Source organism: Microtus oregoni, unplaced genomic scaffold, assembly GCF_018167655.1.
Source record: "Microtus oregoni isolate MIOR12 unplaced genomic scaffold, Mior012 000027F_ref0000203, whole genome shotgun sequence".
NCBI classification, from domain to species: domain Eukaryota; kingdom Metazoa; phylum Chordata; class Mammalia; order Rodentia; family Cricetidae; genus Microtus; species Microtus oregoni.
The window spans coordinates 3,946,673-3,964,931 of record NW_024543086.1 but is presented as its reverse complement, the minus strand read 5'-3'; the positions used below and the strand labels follow the sequence as shown (position 1 = coordinate 3,964,931).

At 44.4% G+C, this 18,259-nt stretch overlaps 1 protein-coding gene across 4 annotated transcripts in view; it reads left to right on the top strand.

Moving 5' to 3' along the window:
• The window catches only part of Ebf1 (EBF transcription factor 1), a 386,285-nt gene extending 374,814 nt beyond the window's left edge, over window positions 1–11,471 (top strand). For all 4 annotated transcript variants that reach the window (XM_041676119.1, XM_041676118.1, XM_041676117.1 and 1 more), the window contains exons 15-16: window positions 1,633–1,827; window positions 10,304–11,471. In XM_041676119.1, coding sequence (XP_041532053.1) covers window positions 1,633–1,827; window positions 10,304–10,335 — 227 coding nt within the window. In that variant the 3' untranslated portion in view covers window positions 10,336–11,471. The remainder of the gene's footprint in view (window positions 1–1,632; window positions 1,828–10,303) is intronic.
• The last annotated feature ends 6,788 nt before the right edge of the window (window positions 11,472–18,259 follow it).

Here is an 18,259-nt window from a genome sequence, read left to right as displayed (position 1 = left end):
TAGTAACCAATAATGTTGTAACAAATGGCAATACTCCACTATATTTCACCCCTTTCTTGTTAACTGCCCCCCCAAACTTCCCACCTCTAAATACACATAATGATCGCATTTGCCAACGAGATTAATTTCCTTCGGTGGTGAGCCAGCAGGATTTCAAGTCTAAGAATATTTAAAAATCCAACCTCCGATGCAGGAATTTTGCAATTTAAATGGGTGTTATTATTGAGAGCATTCCCACATTTACAAATCCTAAGAGATGGATAAAAATGCTGGTTTCATTAAAAGAAAAAGTACAGTCTAGTAAACGTGGGGGAGAGCTCTGAGGTGTGGACAGGGCCTCTGCATTCTCCTCCAGGAGGCATCTGGCCCATTTGGAGCCAGGCCAGCTTGGGCTGGTGACAAAGGATCATTTCCTTCTGATGGCAACCCTTGCCTGTGAATGATGCGACCCCTCTATTTCCAACTTTCCAACGTCATGAGGCCAAGCAGTATATTCTAGCAATTACTTCAGCTACTTTCTGAGTTCCAAATCACTTATATGTGTTTTTTTTTAAGTCATAAGCCCCCTGACCTTCTATTATTCTGTCAATGACAAGATGGAAAGATGTGAAGAATTTTGCGCATCACAAAGTCATATGTGATGTTTATTAAGATACAAGAGTATCTGGGACATAGAGGCAAAGGAAAGGGTGTGTGTGAAAGCATTAACCTTGGCACTGTGTGGAAAGTCTCTGTCTCCTAAGGTAACCATGCCAAAGTGTTCTCAGTGCATATTCTGAGCCCCCACTATTGCCGACAGGATTTGCATTTGTCTCTGATCTCTCCCCCCCCCCCCCCCCCCCCCCCCCCCCGCTTATCTCACAAACATTTGTGGAAATGCCCGTGAGAAGGGAGAACTTGGAACCGGAATTTATAGTTATGTGTTTCTCACCAATGTTGCATGCATGCGGTGGTGTTTTCGTTACCTAGCTTTCTCCCTACTGGAGTCTATGTGGTATCCAGACCCAAGTCCATCCTTATAGATCCTGTAACCTAGTCACAGGGCTGGTTTTACCTTTGAGTCCCCCTTCCTCCTCAGACTCCTCATTCCTTCATCAGTGACCACATCCTCTCAAACTAGCCTCCCCCTGTCCCATCTGTCCCCAGATTCCGTGTTCAGCCAGGGATGGAAGGCTTCCCCTAAAACCTCTCTGTGAAGCCCTCTCTAATGTCTTCTGCCTTCCGAGAGATGACTGCACCCACCTTGATCCCGCTTGTGCCGTGCAACCCCTCCTAAGAAGGGGTTGGGCTTTTGTTTTCTTGCCTGGGAAACTCAGAGGATGGAGACTCTGTGTCCTCCTCCATAGCATGCTTCATGTGTTGGGATCGACTGGGCTGAATGAAAGGGATCAACCCCACACCCCTAGAAGCTGTCTGTGACACTAGTGACTCCATACTGTCGGGCATACAATCGCAGAAGTCACTCACTTGAAGGGAGCACATGTTAAGTACCGAGTGACGAATGAAACCGGTCAGGGTTCCAAGCGTTTAGGGAAAGCCCTCCCTAAGAATGGTCAGAGCAGAGTGACCGGGTCAGATCTACGAAGCCTCCTCATCTCTAGGTGTGATCCTCTCTTCTCTTTGCTCCCTCAGTCGTGCCATCCAGCCCCACCATGGCCTCATCGACAAGCCTCCCCTCCAACTGCAGCAGCTCCTCGGGCATCTTCTCCTTCTCACCAGCCAACATGGTCTCTGCCGTGAAACAGAAGAGTGCATTTGCACCCGTGGTTAGACCCCAGACCTCCCCGCCTCCCACCTGCACCAGCACCAATGGGAACAGCCTGCAAGGTAAGTTTCAGGCCCACAGCCAGGAGACTTTGGTCTCCAGAGGTCTGAAGCAGGTGTCTGGCTGTTAGCCCTGGACCCACCGGCATCTCTCTGCCTACCTTGACTCCTCCGTTCCTTTGTGTTCAGACTTTTTGATCCCAGCCACTACCCCTGCTCAGGTCTCCTCTGTGGCAATGTCTGAGACATCCTCTTTCTGTTCCAGGAACTCTGCTCAGGTTTAGGACTTGCCTGGGAACACTATAACCATTTGCTAATGCCACCACTTCTCCTTTCTCCCCGCTCACTCTCTGGTGTTGCCATCAGCGGACCAGAGCTGTGGAGATACTATCCTGTTTAACATGGCAGTCTTTCCTGGGATGGGCTTTCCCCTCAAGTAGGTCACTCAGCCTTCTCTTCTTGGTGCTTATGTCAGGGTGAAGCTGTGTAGGGAGATGACAGGAGGGGACAGCTGCAGCCACTTCAGAATCCAAGGTGAAGGCACCATGCACTCGTATAGCAAACGTCACGGGCCTCTTAAGAACCACTGGGATATTCTGTTTCTCATTAAAATCAGTCACTCTCCTTCCCCTACACAATATGGGAAGTGGGGGAACCATCAGGCCTTGAGCTGACTTTTCTGTTCACGGCATGATGAGAAGGCAGGGATCCAGCCTTAAAACGTGTCTCTTTTTCTCACGTCTTCCTCTGTGCTTGGCTCTGTAAGTGATGTTAGCCTCTGCGACCTCATGTGTCCCCCACAGCAGGATGACGGCTCAAGTGCTCATGGCCCTTACCTTACAGATGAGAAACCTCAAGGTGGGACGTTGACTCCTCCCAGCTGGTGTATGGCCGTCACTGGCTTCAAACTCAGGCTACAATCTTCATCTCCTTTTCAAAGTCCAACACTTGCCAAGAATGCGTCTCAGATTCCTAAGACAGCTTGCAGGGAAATCAGATCAATAAAATAATCAACCATCAATTACCAAGCACCAAACAGTATGGCAGGTGCCCTCTTAAGCGGGGGGAACAGGCTTTATCTGTTTAATCCCCACAATGTCCCGATGAAGCATAGAGGCCATGAGGTCACTACAATACCAGGTGATGGAGTTTAGGGAGGGCGGATACTGGCCACAGACAGCAGGCGGACAGTGGAGGTGGAGGTCAATCAAAGCCACCTGGATTCCGTCCTTAATACCTGCCCTGCACAGCTCACCACAGAGCCTCGTTCAGTGGCCACCATGTCACTCAGAGGGTAATTGTGGAGGTCAGAGAATGATCAGAAGGGCAGTGGCATACCTGGGATTGCCCAGCTCCATTTCTCATGTGGATGTGGATGCCCACTTAACATATAGACGCATGCTATGTTCTGACTACTTTTTGTTGAGGTAAGCACACAGTGGTTCTCCCAAGACCTTCAGAATTCAGTACCACTCCCCCCCCCCCACCCATGAACAGGTCCATTCAAGCTTAGTTCACATATAGTGATGACGTGGTGGAGTCCAGATTGAACCTAAATGCTACACCTCCAGAGCCCAAGCAACCATACAGCATTGTGGCGCTCCCCCTCTGGCAGAACTTTGTAGAATATTCCTCAGAACCTGGAGGTAAACTGCTAGGCATAACGGAAGTTAGTTAGTGCCCAGAGTAACTTGCCATTAATGGGACATGCGTCTACTTACTGTTCATCATCTTAAACAAAAGAGGGAAGTGTTTTACTCTGGAGCTACATCTCAGGCCAGGTAGACAAGCTAGAAATATCCTGACCCTAATATTCATGCCAGCTTTACTTTCTATCAGCTAAAAATAAATACCTTCCCTCATTATACCCCCGGCTAGAACAACTATAATTTCATGTAGTTTGAAGTAACGATGATACATACGGGAGAGAGTAAAGTCGCCAATCTTGTATTTTTGGTTGTGAGTCTGGCTTTTAACAACCCAGCCGTCTCTCCAGCCCTAAAGTTACCATTCTTAAACTGACGGCCTCAACTTTGGCTAGTGTCTTAGTTGGGGTTAATATTGCTCTGATAAAACACCATGACCAAAGCAAGTTGGGGGAAAGGGGTCATTTGGCTCACACTCCCCCAGCACTGTTCATCACTGAAGGAAGTCAGGACAGGAGCTCAAACAGGGCAGGAACCTGGAGGCAGGAGCTGATGCAGAGGCCATGGAAGAGTGTTGTTTACTGGCTTGCTCCTCATGGCTTGTTCAGCCTGCTTTCTTATAGAACCCAGGACCACCAGCCCTGAGGTGGCACCAATCACAATAAGCTGGGCCCTCTCACACTCATCAATCATTAATTTAAAAATTGCCCTATAGGCTTGCCTGCAGCTATATCTTATGGAGATGTTTTTTTCAATTGGGGTTCCCTCCTGTCAGATTACTCCAACTTGTGCAAAGTCGACATAAAACTAGCAAACCCAGAGTTGCGATCAGGAGCAAAGTACAAGGAGGCTTGCGATTAACAGTAAAGGGGTGTTGAACTTAGAAGGCCCACTCACATTCATCTTCCTGGACTTGCTGTACCCTACCTTCCCTTCTAGTTGGATGTGCCCCTCACGGGGCATTGTTTTTAGACTCTCCTAGAACCCAGACTGTATTTCATCTCCCAATACTGTCATATACCAAATACCCCACACTTTGAAGACTAGACACCAGTGGAAATCTGAATGTCTAACTGGGACACATTTAGACTGTTGGCATATTTAAAGGCCTATTCACCTCCAACTACCACTATTAATTGAACACCCTCCTGGTTTGTAAAAGCCTGCTCCTTAACCAACTACCCCTTTGCCAGCAGGAGACAGGCGGCACCGCTGAGTGTGGTGGTGAGGAGTGAGGGAGGGCTTGCCTCCAGCCTGGCTTATGCAATGACAGAAGACTTCCTCCCTATGGCTCTTTTTGGTGGCTGCTTATTCCATCCACTTTGTAGATGTGGACACAGAGACATGGAGCTGAGATGATTTGTCTGCAGTCACTCATTTAGCAGCTAAGGAAACCTCAGGCTTGAACCTCAAGCATTCACTCTACGGTGCTGTGTCTCCAGAGCTATGGTTGAGCCGCCAGGCTAGGTCTATGTGAAGGACCAAGGTCTATCAACTTCAAAAACTGACCCTGTGTTTGGGGAGATGCAATACCCAGGTTAGAGAGGCAGATCTACCCAAGAGAGGCTGGCTCCCAGCCATGGGCTGCAGAGGCAAGGACCATGAAGCTAAATCAGACCATTTCATGGTCAAGTTGCCTTTGAACTGTTTCTCATGATGAATAGTGACCAGATTCTAGCCTAGGGAGAAAGAGCATTGTTCTAAGCTGAGAAGCACCCATGTAAGCAGTCAAGTTCCAGGATGATGTGTGAAGGAGGAAGAAAGCAAAAACTCGAGGCCTTGGCTCCTAGTATCCTAGTATGCCTCTTTGTATCTATTTCATGGTTTACAAAGTCGGTTGTGTCTCTCCTATAAGGGAGACTTTTGAAAACTTGAGAAGAAACATTTGTAGGACAAAGCAATGCTTACTTCAATACTCCTTGATCCTCAGGAGATGGTTTGGTGAAGAAGTCAAACTATTGTGGTCGAATTTAGAAAGTAGTTCTTACTGGGTTGCTATTGTAGAGAGCTGTGCCCTTTATAAGGTATCACAGGCTCCAAGACATCCTGCAGAGAAACAGAAATGACTGTAGACAGCCCTCAGTTTCCAGCGGGACATAGTTTCAAGGCTCCTATAGATACGCAAATGCCTGGATACTCAGGCCTCTTATATAAATGGTGTAGTGTCTGTATATGAACTTCAAATCATCTGTGCTACTTATCATACTTAATACAGTGTAACACCACACAAATAGCTCTTATGCTATAATTCAGGAAATAGTAACCATAAAAAGATTTCTATATGCTCTGTATAGTTGCAATTGTTTGGATTTTTAAATTGGGCTGATGATATGTCTCAGTGTCTAAAGTGGCTTGCTGTGCAAACAGAAAGACCTGAGTTCAGGTCCCAGAACCCATGCATAATCTGGTTGTAGTTGGATGTAGCTGTGACTCTAGTATAGCATGGGAGGAATGGAGGAGATGTGTGGGTCCCTGCAGCTTGCTGACCTAACCAATCTAGTTAAAACAGCAAGTCAGGTGAAAGAGATCCTGTCTCAAAAATGTGGCAAAAAAACAATAAAGGAATACATTTGGTATTGACCTTTGGTGCACACACACACACACACACACACACACACTTTAATTGGCAAAATAGTTTTACATACTTATGAGCTACATGTGGCCGTCATGTGTATGTGCGTGTGTCCATGTGCAATATGTTAGTGTATCTTTTACATGGGATATTTGTAAGGCAAAGGAACTCTCTCTACTAGCTAATTTGAAATATTTGGTTGATTGCTGTCCATTAGGCTCCTGTGCCATGAGAAGTTACCTGTCCTATTCACCTGTCCTCTGGACCCCTTACTTATCCTTTTGCCCTCTGGCCCACTTTCCAGCTCTGGCAAACGCATCCTAGTCTCTGCTTCTATGAGATCAACTCTGTAGCTTCTCTGTGTCCTGTCTTTCTGTGCCCGATTCATTTTACTCATGGATATGTCCCTCCTCACGTTGCTGTTGTGCAGCCGCCGAGTCCATGAATATAGGCAGAGCCAACCATCGGTGTGGCCTGTTCCAGGCATCTGCCTGCAGAGTTATTTCCCGTGTAACTCAGACCAATGAGTACCATGTGAAAAGCTATGGAAACTGCTGCTTCCATCTGGATCGACAAATAAAATGTAGAAAAGGCTCCACCCACTACTACCGAGATGAAGTCATTGATAACTCTTGACCCTAGACTTCCAAGCAAGTCTGTCTCTATAGACCAAGGGCTCAAATCACCAGCTCTGCTCAGCCCCGTTCTATAGAAACTCATGTCCTTTCTCTTCTAAAACTGTTGCCCTTCAGAGCCCAAGTCCTATGCAGGGACTTCAGAGTCAGGAAAGAGCTGTCACATGCCATCAGAATGTGTACTGACTAAAACAAGATCAAGGGCATGTTGTAGAAGTAGTAGTCAGAGCAAACCACTCCCTATACCTTGTTGACAGTCAGTCTCCTTTTGGCCCTAAGTACCATGCACCTCAGTACCAACCCTTACAAAACTGTTTTTTTTTTTCTCTATAGACATATTTAGTGTGTGGAAGATCTTGCCCCACCCCACACATGATGAGCTCACGATTCTTATACTTGGGATAGTTCAGGGAAAGATTTCTTCTCCCTCCTCACTTAACCTTTCCCAGTGCCGCGGTGATTTCCATCTTTTTCTTAGTTCTTATCAAAGTGGGAAAACTTCAAGGTGAAATATATCGCCTTTCAACGCAATGGCCTTGGGGGTTCCCCCCAGAAAACGTGACCACCCAGCACTGGGGACTGTGGCCGAGCCACTGCGGTCTGGTGATGATGTCTTGGCACACAATGCTGGGAATGTGGAGTCTCATGGGAATCTGCCCAGGCTCTACTTGAGCAAGTCAAGCATACCATCAGCATTTCTGGTACATTCCAAGCCTCCGATCCCGTCCTTCTCACCCACATCGTTAATTTCTAGACTGCAGGACAACTCTTCGACCCAGGATTATCATGTAGTCACACAATGGGTTTCTTAAAGGGAGGGCCTCTTTTGTGGTGCCCAGACTCAAGTCATAGACAGCTAGCATTTTGGTGTATAAAAGGTCCTGGGAAAATGAAGGGTGCTATACCCCTTTATAAAAATTGTAAGTACTTGTGGGCCTTGTATGAGGGGTGAGAGAGCTTGCGTTAGACTTATATTCTGTGAGTTGGCCTAGAAGAGGTGGCAAGCCATGCCTATCCCATAGGGCCCCTCGAGTGTATCTGATCTTAATATCAGCTATTTCCAAATATATATATATATATATATATATATATATATATATATATATATCCAGAAGACCATGTTTGAAAAAGTCTATAATTCTCAGCTCTCTTCAAAGAATTCAGAAGTCTGCTTGGGCCAGCATCCCAGGACAGCACAGCCCCTCTGCAGAAGGCATTCCCTCTGCCATATCCTCTCCATTCCTGCTCAGGAGGACTCTGCTCACTGATGTGACAGCTGGGCTCTTAAAATTATGGGGTTTAGAAGCACCAACTTAGAGAAGTGTGCCAGCACACCAGTGATCTTGGAGGGGAACTTTCAATGAGGCCCCATGAAGAAGCTTAATCTAATCAATCTACAAATTATCTAAGTAACAAAACACTGTTTGGATTTTTTCTTTCTTTTTTCTTTCTTTCTCTTTTTCTTTCTTTTTTTAAATTCAGTATAGCCTGAATTAATTTTAATCAACAACTACAAAATCCCAAAGGATATTTTCAGGACCCAGATGATAAGTGTCTACCGAGTTCTTGAGATAAAAGAGCAGGAGTTTTGTCAACCATCTGACTGACTTTAGACCACACTGACACTGCTTGGGTTGTCCCAGGACAGAGCCTGCCTGCTCTTCCACACTCGCACACAGTAAGGATTTCTGTAAAATAGAAGAAAGACTAACTTCACTGGCCACAGGCTTTATGTTCCTGCTACCTAAAAGAAGGGTAGAGGACCCACCTGGAGCCTGGATGCAAAGACACTTGGGGCAATATCACAAGGAGACTGAAGGACACCCCCTCCCCCTCCCCGCTCCTGGCTCTCCTTGCTCCTGGGGCTGCAGCATCTGAAACTCTCAAGGCTGGGGTTTAAATGCTAAGCTCCAAAGTTCAGGGAAATCTAGGGCTCACCCAGCTCTTAAGGAGGCTGCTTTTCCAACTGATCCCAAATCTTCGGGGTGGGGTGGGGGGCTTAAGTCAGGCTGCATTTGGCAGAAAATGACTTCCTGTTTCTAAGAAAGAAAGGCTTATGGGGGCTCAGGAAAGGACTCCAGGAGCTTCTGGACTGCAAAAGGCTCTTGCAAAACAACACTTGGATGATTTACGTGTAAATGAATCAGAAACATGTGGATTGAATTTCCTTGCGAATACAGATGGGTTTAAAAATTAACGGAAAAAGTGTTTGGCAAAATACTTTTGGGTTTTTTCTTTTAATTGAATCTAAAATGTCAGGGGTTGGGGTAGGGAAGCAAAAATAATGTGGGGGGCACATGGCCTGGCCTCCCTCTGTCCATCTGTGCTAGCGGGATTCCTTTATTTTTAAGGCACGTTTTTTTCTCAGACATGATGGTTGAGATAAAGGAAGAGAAAGAAGGCCACTTTGTCCTGCACTGATCATTGCTAACAAGAACATTCGCTTCAGTTTAGACTTGTCAATAAGAAGGGAAGGCTTTTACTCTGATGTCATTGGGAACCAAAGAGGCTATGTCTTTGGTTTCAAGGGAAGCATCTTTCTTGTCTTGGGACATTTCCAAGTTGTCACCCTGTCTTAACTTTCCTACAGTGGTCCCCCGTTTATCACATCCTCTATGTTAAGTGCGCCCTGTGCAATGGTGTCTATTGGATATATGGGAAAACACAGACCAGAGAATTGTCTGTGAACCTGAACCATGGGAAAAGCTCTGGTAGGTTCATGGTCAGATCCAACCTGCCCTCAGGTTAGACCGGGCCTGAAGTTAGAGCCAGGCTCCACACTTCTTCTACATCCAATTATGTTCAAATCTCCAGTAACTCCTGACTGCTGCAGTTGACTGCAGGTCCTGGCCAAGGAGGCTGAGGGTCAGGAAGACAATTAACCATCCCAGGGGAGCATACTCAGAGGTCAGTAGGTGAGAGGCAGTGTTTTCTAAACACCACTTGCTGCTTCTCACTCCAAACCCTCTGAAAGAATCCGGGTTGACCTGAAACAGGTCTTCCTTTAGCAGGTTCCACTTTCTCTGGAACTTATGGTCATTATGGTCATTCCAGAAATCCCGAGAGAAGCCAGAGTAGAAAAGGCATTCTACAGTTTCAGGCAAATATGTTCTCTCCTCCGACTCCATGTTCCCTGAAGGCTCCATTCTCCCAGTGAACAATGCCTGCCGGGGCTGGCATCCCCTTTTCCAGCGCGGGCTGAAGAGAAGGCCCTCAGATGGTGACTCTGTTGCTTAATTTTCATGCTAATACAGAACATACGGAGAGCCTGGAGAAACCGTTGGCTGTTCCAGCAGGCCATTTCTGTATTTCATATTTGGGACGTGACGGGAGGGAAGGCAGAGTGACAAACAGAAAATTCTCACTATTTTGCAAAGTCTGAAGCTGCAACTTTCCCAATGGTATTCAAGCTATGCAACTTTCCAGTTCTGTCTTAAAATTGAAGTCAGATTTGGGGGGGAATGTTTAGGATACTCTCTTCTGTTAGAGTGACATATGCAGGCGGATATAATTTTCAATAAGGCTTATGTGTCTTTTATGACAAAAATTCACTCCTGGGAAGAGGCAAGGACATCCGGTTAATAGTCAATCAACACTGTCATGTGTGGGTTGTTTTTACTGTTGCCCCCGTCCTTGGCAAACTGTTGGAGTGCAAAGCCACTGACTTCTGTCTTTTCTTTTCATAGCGATATCTGGCATGATTGTCCCTCCCATGTGAAAGAATTGCCTTGAAGAAGTTTGTTAATGAAGAGGTTGGATTCTGCTACGAAAGTAATCTGATATGAGTCCCAGAGTGGAACTTTTAACTCAGGCCTTTTTAAGAGGAATCACACAATAACTGCAGATTTTTAAACAAAATCACCGACCTTGCAAAATGCTGAAATTGGAAAGGGGATCTGCTACAGCAGGGTGTTGGTTAAACTTGTACCCCCCAAGTATCTGGGGGGATATATTTATTCTGTATTGATAAAAGCAAAACCACGGTTTCTTTTTTCTTTTTCTTTTTTTTTTAAGCTTTAACTCTGCAATCATTTGTCTTTTATAAACCATAAAGCTACACCCAAGGGCCACGATGACTAAGACTCCATGTTCTAATTTATGATGTTTTTAAAGCTGTGTAAGGGGAGAATGAAGTGGTGAGATATTTACAAAAAAAAAAAAAAAGCTAGAAGGGAAAAAAAAAAGAAAAAAGGTAAAAAAAAAATTAAAAAAAGCTTGTATGGGACAGAATAGGAATGCCAGTTAGATTTTTTAGAAAACTAAGGGTCGGCTTTTGCGCCTTAAAGCATATCAATGGTAGTTAGCTCGGACAGTGCATTCTCGATATCTAACTTAACACGCCATCCCTTAGCAGTTCTGCAAGCTTCTTTCTCTTTTGTATGGTTGTCTTAAGTAACTGTGTAAATAAACGCAGCCTGGAAAGTTACCAAGCGACATACATGATCACATTTTTCCCTTGTACTCAGAAAATTCAGTGCCTCTAGACAGATTGCTAAAAAAGAAAAAAAAGGAAAAAAAAAAAGCAACGCAAAACAAAGCAAAACAAAAAAAAAACCTCCCTGCATCTTTTAACCCGATCTCATTCTTATGTCAACTTCTTCCGAAGCCAGTGGCCTCAGAGCGGAGTGGCCCATACACCGAGTGAGAGACTCCTTTAAGACTTCATGGAACAGGGTCCAGGCACAGAATTCCACATAAGCCCTCCAGGTTACCAAGCTGAAATCTCACTCACACGCCGCCATCAAGAGATTCGAGCTTACTCCTGCTAGAATCCTTAATGCTAATTCTATATCCAGGCTCAAAAAATAGGGGGAAAAAAAGAAAAATAAAAAAAAAAGAAGGAAAAGATAAAAAGAAAACTCAGACAAAGCAAACTGACAAAGGCAGGCGAGTAGGCAGGCTGTTCGGGTTCTTGAATCACACAGGGGCCTGGACCCTGGCGTGGTTGTTGTAAAGTTACAAATTCAATCAACAGGTAAAGTGCTTTGGGGTTCAGAATGAAAGGAAACTGGGAAAGAGGAAGAGAAAGGGGAGGCCTTGAACTCAGCTTTCTGTGGGAATTTTTGCTTTCAACTGGGAAGTGTTCTTAAAAGAAAGAATCCTTAGCAAAGAGGCAGCCAGGAAGGCTCTGGGGGGATGGGGGCGGGGTGGGGGGGTGGGGGAGGTGGGGCACGGGCCTGGCTGACTTTTCTTTGCCCTTCGGTTTCTGTATGTAGTTATAAATACTGTAGATTTTTTTGTGATTTTTTTTTGCCAAAGTTGTTTTATTTATACATTTTAATGTCTGAAGATGGTTTTCAAGCTCACGAAAAAGAAACGATTTTCCTGCATATTTTGCAAAGAAATAAAAAGCGCACTACCTTTAGCTAGCACGTACTTGCAAAGTTAACTCAAACGCTTTTTGTTTGTCTGTTTTAATGGGGATTTTGTAAAATATCCATATAAATAATGTATTTATCTTTGGAATTTGTACATTGCTTTTTCTCTCCTCTCACCCCCAAGCCCCAGTTTATTATTTTTGTGTGTGTGTATTTGCTTTGTGAACAGTGCGTATAGTTTGGTCACCTATGATTGTATTGGCTGTTTCAATGTGATTTTTAAACAATTCATTTATAGGTATTTTTAGTATTGTTTCAAACCATGCTTCATTTTTTTTATTTCCACCCAAAAGCCATTGTCTATTTTTGTATTATTTGTAAGTTAAGAAGTTTTTTCCAATATATGGCAAAAAAATAGTAGCATATTATTCTTGTAGCATTTAGTTCTGTAGATTTAAAAAATGATGTATCCTTTGCTTTGGAAGCATACAAAAATGCTGTTTTACTCTATTAATATGCATGGAATCTCTCCCTTTGGAGCGACGCATTTTGTGCATTAAATTTGGGGGAGAAACTTCATAGAGATCAATGAACATACTTTCTTTCTTAAGTCTGCTTGTATATTCTCTGTCTTTCACATAAATATAAACCAGCAGATTGGATGCCTTAACAATGCAGATCATATTCATCTCACCTGTACATTGTACTGTGCACCCTGTCAGTCATCACTAACATTTAAGAAAAAAAAAAGAAAAAGAAGAAAAAAAAACAAAGAAATTGAAAAGCACAAAAGAACTGTTTTGTTACTTTCAGACAATGACAATGTTACTTTTTCTAGTAGAGCAAGCGACCATTAACAAGGATGCTGCAACCTGTGCATGCCCCGTGTGGATTTCAATGGTTTTCACTAGACTGTCAAGAGTGCAGATTTTTATGGGTTGGGGAGGGTAGGGGAGGGGAGTTGGGGAGGTTGGTAAGGGAGGGGAGGGAGGAAAGCTGATTTTTCATGGTGAGAAATAATAATAATGATGACTGATAATAATAATAATAAAAAGAAACTGGAAAAAAAATATAAGCAAGGTTTAGCATTGCTTCTCCGTACTCAGAAAGGTTGTCTGAATTCGTGTGGTAAGCGCTGGCCTGAGGATGTCTAAGGTCTAAAGCCATATTTTGTCTGGTGAGCCAGATGCCAGTCTGCAAAGGAACAAGCGGCGAGCTGGTGAGATGTCCGGCTCAGACCCTGACAAAAGACGCCACCAATCTGTTAGCCATGTGCCATGGTGAGAACTTCACTGGAAAGCCCAAAGAGCCTTTAAAGAGAAAATGTGTATCATTTGTGTTCTGTTGTTTATGTTTGATTAGATGATGGAGAAGCGTTCTGGTTCCAGGAACCATTTTCTTCTATTCAAAATGTTGTTTTCAAGTTCCTTTAAGACACAGCCCCCCCTCCCCCCTAAATACAGAATATGGCTTTAAAAAAGACGATGGAGTAGAGAATTCAATTCAGATTTCAGTTTTGGGGGAAGAGCCCTGCCTCTGGATGACTGGATGTGCATATGCCATGCCCGGCCTCACAATGTAGGATGCAGCTTCATGAACTCATCTGTCAATCTACTAACCTTTCACCTTCTTATCAAAACTTTTTCAGTAGACACACACTGTACAGTTCAATTGTTAGAGCACTTAACTACTGTAGAGATTGTTATAATTTTCTTTTTCTTTCCTTTTATTTTTCTTTTTGCAAAAAAAAAAAAACTCAAGCTGTAAAAAACTTTTCGACTTTCACGATATTTAATTAAAGTTACTTCCTGTCTGTGATGGCAGTTCCTAGTTGTCTATTCATTTCTGTGGTAGAGGAACCAAAGCTCGGTGAGCTGCAGAAGGCCTGGGTTTGCTGTTCTTCAGGCCAGTGTTGACACCCAGAGAGAATTAGCCTAGACTGGGGGACACCCACTTTCTTTCCTTGGAGGTCTTCAGGGATTTGCTAATTTGGAATGCAAATTGAGCACACACAGCGTATTGCTGCCCTCTGCTGGCCTGAGTCAGGTGTGCAGGTGCACGTGCTGACCCACTGAGGAGCCAAGGGCCCCCAGCCCTGTTATCGGTGAATGGTGAGCGATTCCCCATGACAGGAGCTGAACTGGACTTCCAGGAACTGGTCATTCTAGAACACCATCCTCCGCACTGGAAGTCTGAGCTGATCTCTTCCTATGCAACTGCTAATTAATCCCAGTGAGCCTTCTGGCCAATTAATTCTGTGCCCCGGCTTGCTGATGAGGCATGTGTGACTAGAGAACCTATATATATATATATTTAAACTTTGTGTGGATAATAAGGTTTTTTCCCCCTGGTGGACAAAACCACATCTGTCTGGAATCAAACTTTACAGGCATGCAGTCGGTGTGCAGACTTCACGGGCACCCAGTGGGTACACACATGCATGGGACCCACGTATGGGACTGTGCCACTTTAAGTCCTGTCTGGATCGTAGTCATTCATTGTACTTTATACATCTTTACTAATTTTGCAGTGACAGGACACGATAAGGTTAATGATGCTTACAAAATGCCTCGGCCAACAGAAACTCCAAGGCCAGAGCTAATAGGGTGTCTATCCCTTAAGCACCAGCACATTCATTGGTGGCAGACACTGCTGCTGCCCTGCTCTGAGATGCAGCCCAAGGTAAAGAGGCCCTGAAAGGCTATCCAGTGTGAGGCAGTACGTAGAGAAACTACCAGCCTGTCTTCAGCCAGGAATACTGCCTGATCAGCGTGACCACTCACCATCTGTTTTTGACATTCTGTATCCGGTGCAGAAGATAAAAACCGAACAAAAGGTTCAGGATGTCTTCTGGCTGCACACAATGTCAGACAGGAGAAATTGCTTCCAAGTCACCTTGGTCTACAAGGCTTACACAACAAGAGGCAGGCACACTCCACAGAGTTTAAAAAAAAAAAGGATAACAACGCTCTGAATTCCTGGCTTAGCATTTGTTAAGGCCTACCTCTTGGCAGCTTCCATCCATTTATTCATGCATTCGTTCATCCACTCATTCATTCATTTGTTCCTTTAAGCCTCAAGCCTTTGCCATGCCTATGACATCAGATGAGGAGCGGTGTTTCCATTAGTCAGGACCCTGGCATTGTTTCTGCTCTTGGTGCTTACGGCGCAATAGGAAAAACTGGCAGAAAGCACCCCCCCCCACCCACACACATACACACAACCCCTAACAATGGTAATGAAGAGCAAGTCAAGAATGTTTTGAAGGCATATCATAGTGAGAGTTGACATAATCGAAGGACTTTCTCACAAAGGCTTCCAGAGAAAGTAGCAGTTGAGCTGGGGGAGAAAGAGAGAACATCTCAGGAAGAAGGGATGAGGGGGAGTGTAAGGGCTAAATATCAGTAGGACAAGGTGCACCGAAGAGCCGAAAGTCTGTGTGACAGGAATACACAGATGCTCACAGTGACCTCGTGGGGCATAGCGAGTCAAATTCACTGCATATTCTGGGCATCTAGCCTGGGTTTGGTGTGCTCGATACTAATGATCCAGTCAGCTGAAATTCCTGCATGCACAGCCTATGACGAGCTCACAGACTCACAGTCCCTGAGTGTTCACAAGGGCAATGCTGGATAAAAGATGAGGCGTCTCCTCGGGGTTAAGCAGACAGGCAAAAAGTGGTTGGTTAGGGATGCCAATAAGCACATCCTTCATCTGAAGTGAACACCCAACCCACTTCACTCCAGAAAATTATGCCCACAGCAAGAGTGTGGGGTCTTGACATCCACTGTTTAATTTATGAATTTGAGCTGTGTTGCTAGATTTTTTTTTTGGCAGGGGTGGGGGAGATGGCTTCTCATTTTATAAATGTTGGGATCCAATCTAAAATCAGTGATTCAAAACCACAGCATTAGTCACTGTTGAGATGGCTCAGCACATAGGAGCATGGACTACTCTTGTAGAGGACCGAGGTTCTGTTCCCAGCACCCACATGATGGATCAAAACCGTAGGTAACACAGGATCCAATCCCCTCTTCTGGCCTCCACTGGCACTGCACACAAGGGTTGCCCAACCATATGTGCATATGACATTCATATACACAAAACAAAAAGAATAAATATTTTTTAAAACCCATAACATTAGGCAAATAAAGATCTCCATTCTTGTTCCTTTAAAGTGCCAGTTTGGGGCTTCTGGACAAAAGTCCAAGTTGCAGAAGGTGGCATTTAAACATTCCTCATGGTGGGATAATCCCTGGAGCGCAGAGAATGGTGCACAAAGGGGGTGTTTATGTGCTGCTTTGTAAGACAAAGAGGGATTCTTTTAGTGTTGGGAGAAAGTGTGTAACAGACCGCCCTGATCAATACCTTGAGACTGGACTGTGTGAAAAACCAAGTATTGAAAGTAGCAGCTGTGGGCACTTGGGAAAGTGGAATCATGTGTTTGTGAAAATCTGACTATAGGAGTCAGTCGCTGGTCAACACACAAGCCCACTAAACAATAAAAAGCCAGCCATGGCCTCCTCTCGCCTCACAGAAGACCCATCACAGATAAATTCATTTTTACATAAAGTTTCAAAGAAGTAAACTTTTTCCAACATGCCATGTTCTGGACAGCTCACATTCTCAACTCTGAATGCTCACCTCCACCCTTTCCCATGCCATCAATTGCTTTTTCCACACTACAGTACATTCTGATCAGCTCCCACGGCCCATCCCATTGCAGGGGAAATCCTCAAACCTATTTGAATTAATTTTGCTTTAAACCTTTGACCCGCCCATAACCTTCTACTCCTCTCAGGAAAATCTCTTTATCTCTCTCATCATGTATGTGATGTTGTCTCTCCTTTATTTACATTTTCTTGTTTTGTCCAAGTCAAAACATGCATTTATTATCCTGATAAACAATGGTAAGAGTTCCATATTGTATGCACAGATCTCATTTATAATCTTGGAGGTGCCATCTAGGTATCCCCAAGAGTGAACTGAGCATCAGGAGGCCATTGTAGTGGTCTAGGCAAGACATGAACAGCTTGGACTATGGAGACAAAAGGGAGAAAATAGAACTAAGGAGACATGAGAGAACCATCATGTTTGGATGATTAATATAATATGGGAGTTCAGGGAGAACGAATTAAAGTTATTATCAACTGTATGTATTTTCCAGGGCTGGGAACAGAACCCAGAACCTCACACGTGCTAGGCATGGGATTTACTATTGAGCTTCAATGCCCACCCAACCTGATGCTCAGGTGTTTGACAAAGTCAACTTTTGTTTAAGAAGAGGTTGGCTTGTCTAGACTATGACCTTACAGAGGAACTGCTGATTAGATCTTCTTACTTCTTTTGCTTTTCTCCTGGCTCTAAACATGACACTGTCCTCCAGGGGCTTCTCCATTGCACCAAAAATGAAGTTCACTTTCCTGAACTAGAAATATTTGTTTCTTTTATTTTTTTTTCAAATGAAGCATTAAGCATTTATCTCATTTCTCTGGAGAATTAAGATATAGTAGGACTAACTGGCATTTATTTAGCATACATTTTCACCACCGATGGTAGAATTTTTACAATCTACATTAAGAACAAAAGACCTGAAAATTAACCCCAAACCTGATCACAGTGGGCTTTCTGGAGCAACCATCTAGTGCCAGAAATGATGCTATAAAGAAAACTTCATACTTCACAAAGATGTTGGTGAACTGTCAATAAAGAAGAGGTTGTCCTACCAAAGATGATGCGTAACATGGATTGCTACAGAAAAGCAAGAAGGAATAAATGGAAACTACGCAAAATCCAAGCCCTCATTGAAAGCATTTACTTATGTGATTGCTATATCTTTACTGGAAGTTTCTTTCTTTTTTTTTTTTTTTAAATTTATTTATTTATTAAGGATTTCTGCCTCTTCCCCACAACCGCTTCCCATTTCCCTCCCCCTCCCCCGATCAAGTCCCCCTCCCTCATCTGCTCGAAGAGCAATCAGGGTTCCGTGACCTGTGGGAAGCCCAAGGACTGCCAACCTCTATCCAGGTCTCGTAAGGTGAGCATCCAATCTGCCTAGGCTCCCACAAAGCCAGTACGTGCAGTAGGATCAAAAACCCACTGCAATTGTTCTTGAATTCTCAGTATTCCTCATTGTCCGCTATGTTCAGCTAGTCCGGATTTATCCCATGCTTTTTCAGACCTAGGCCAGCTGGCCTTGGTGAGTTCCCAATAGAACATCCCCATTGTCTTAGTGTGTGGGTGCACCCCTCGCTGTCCTGAGTTCCTTGCTCGTGCTCCGTCTCCTTCTGCTCCTGATTTGGACCTTGAGATTTCTGTCCGGTG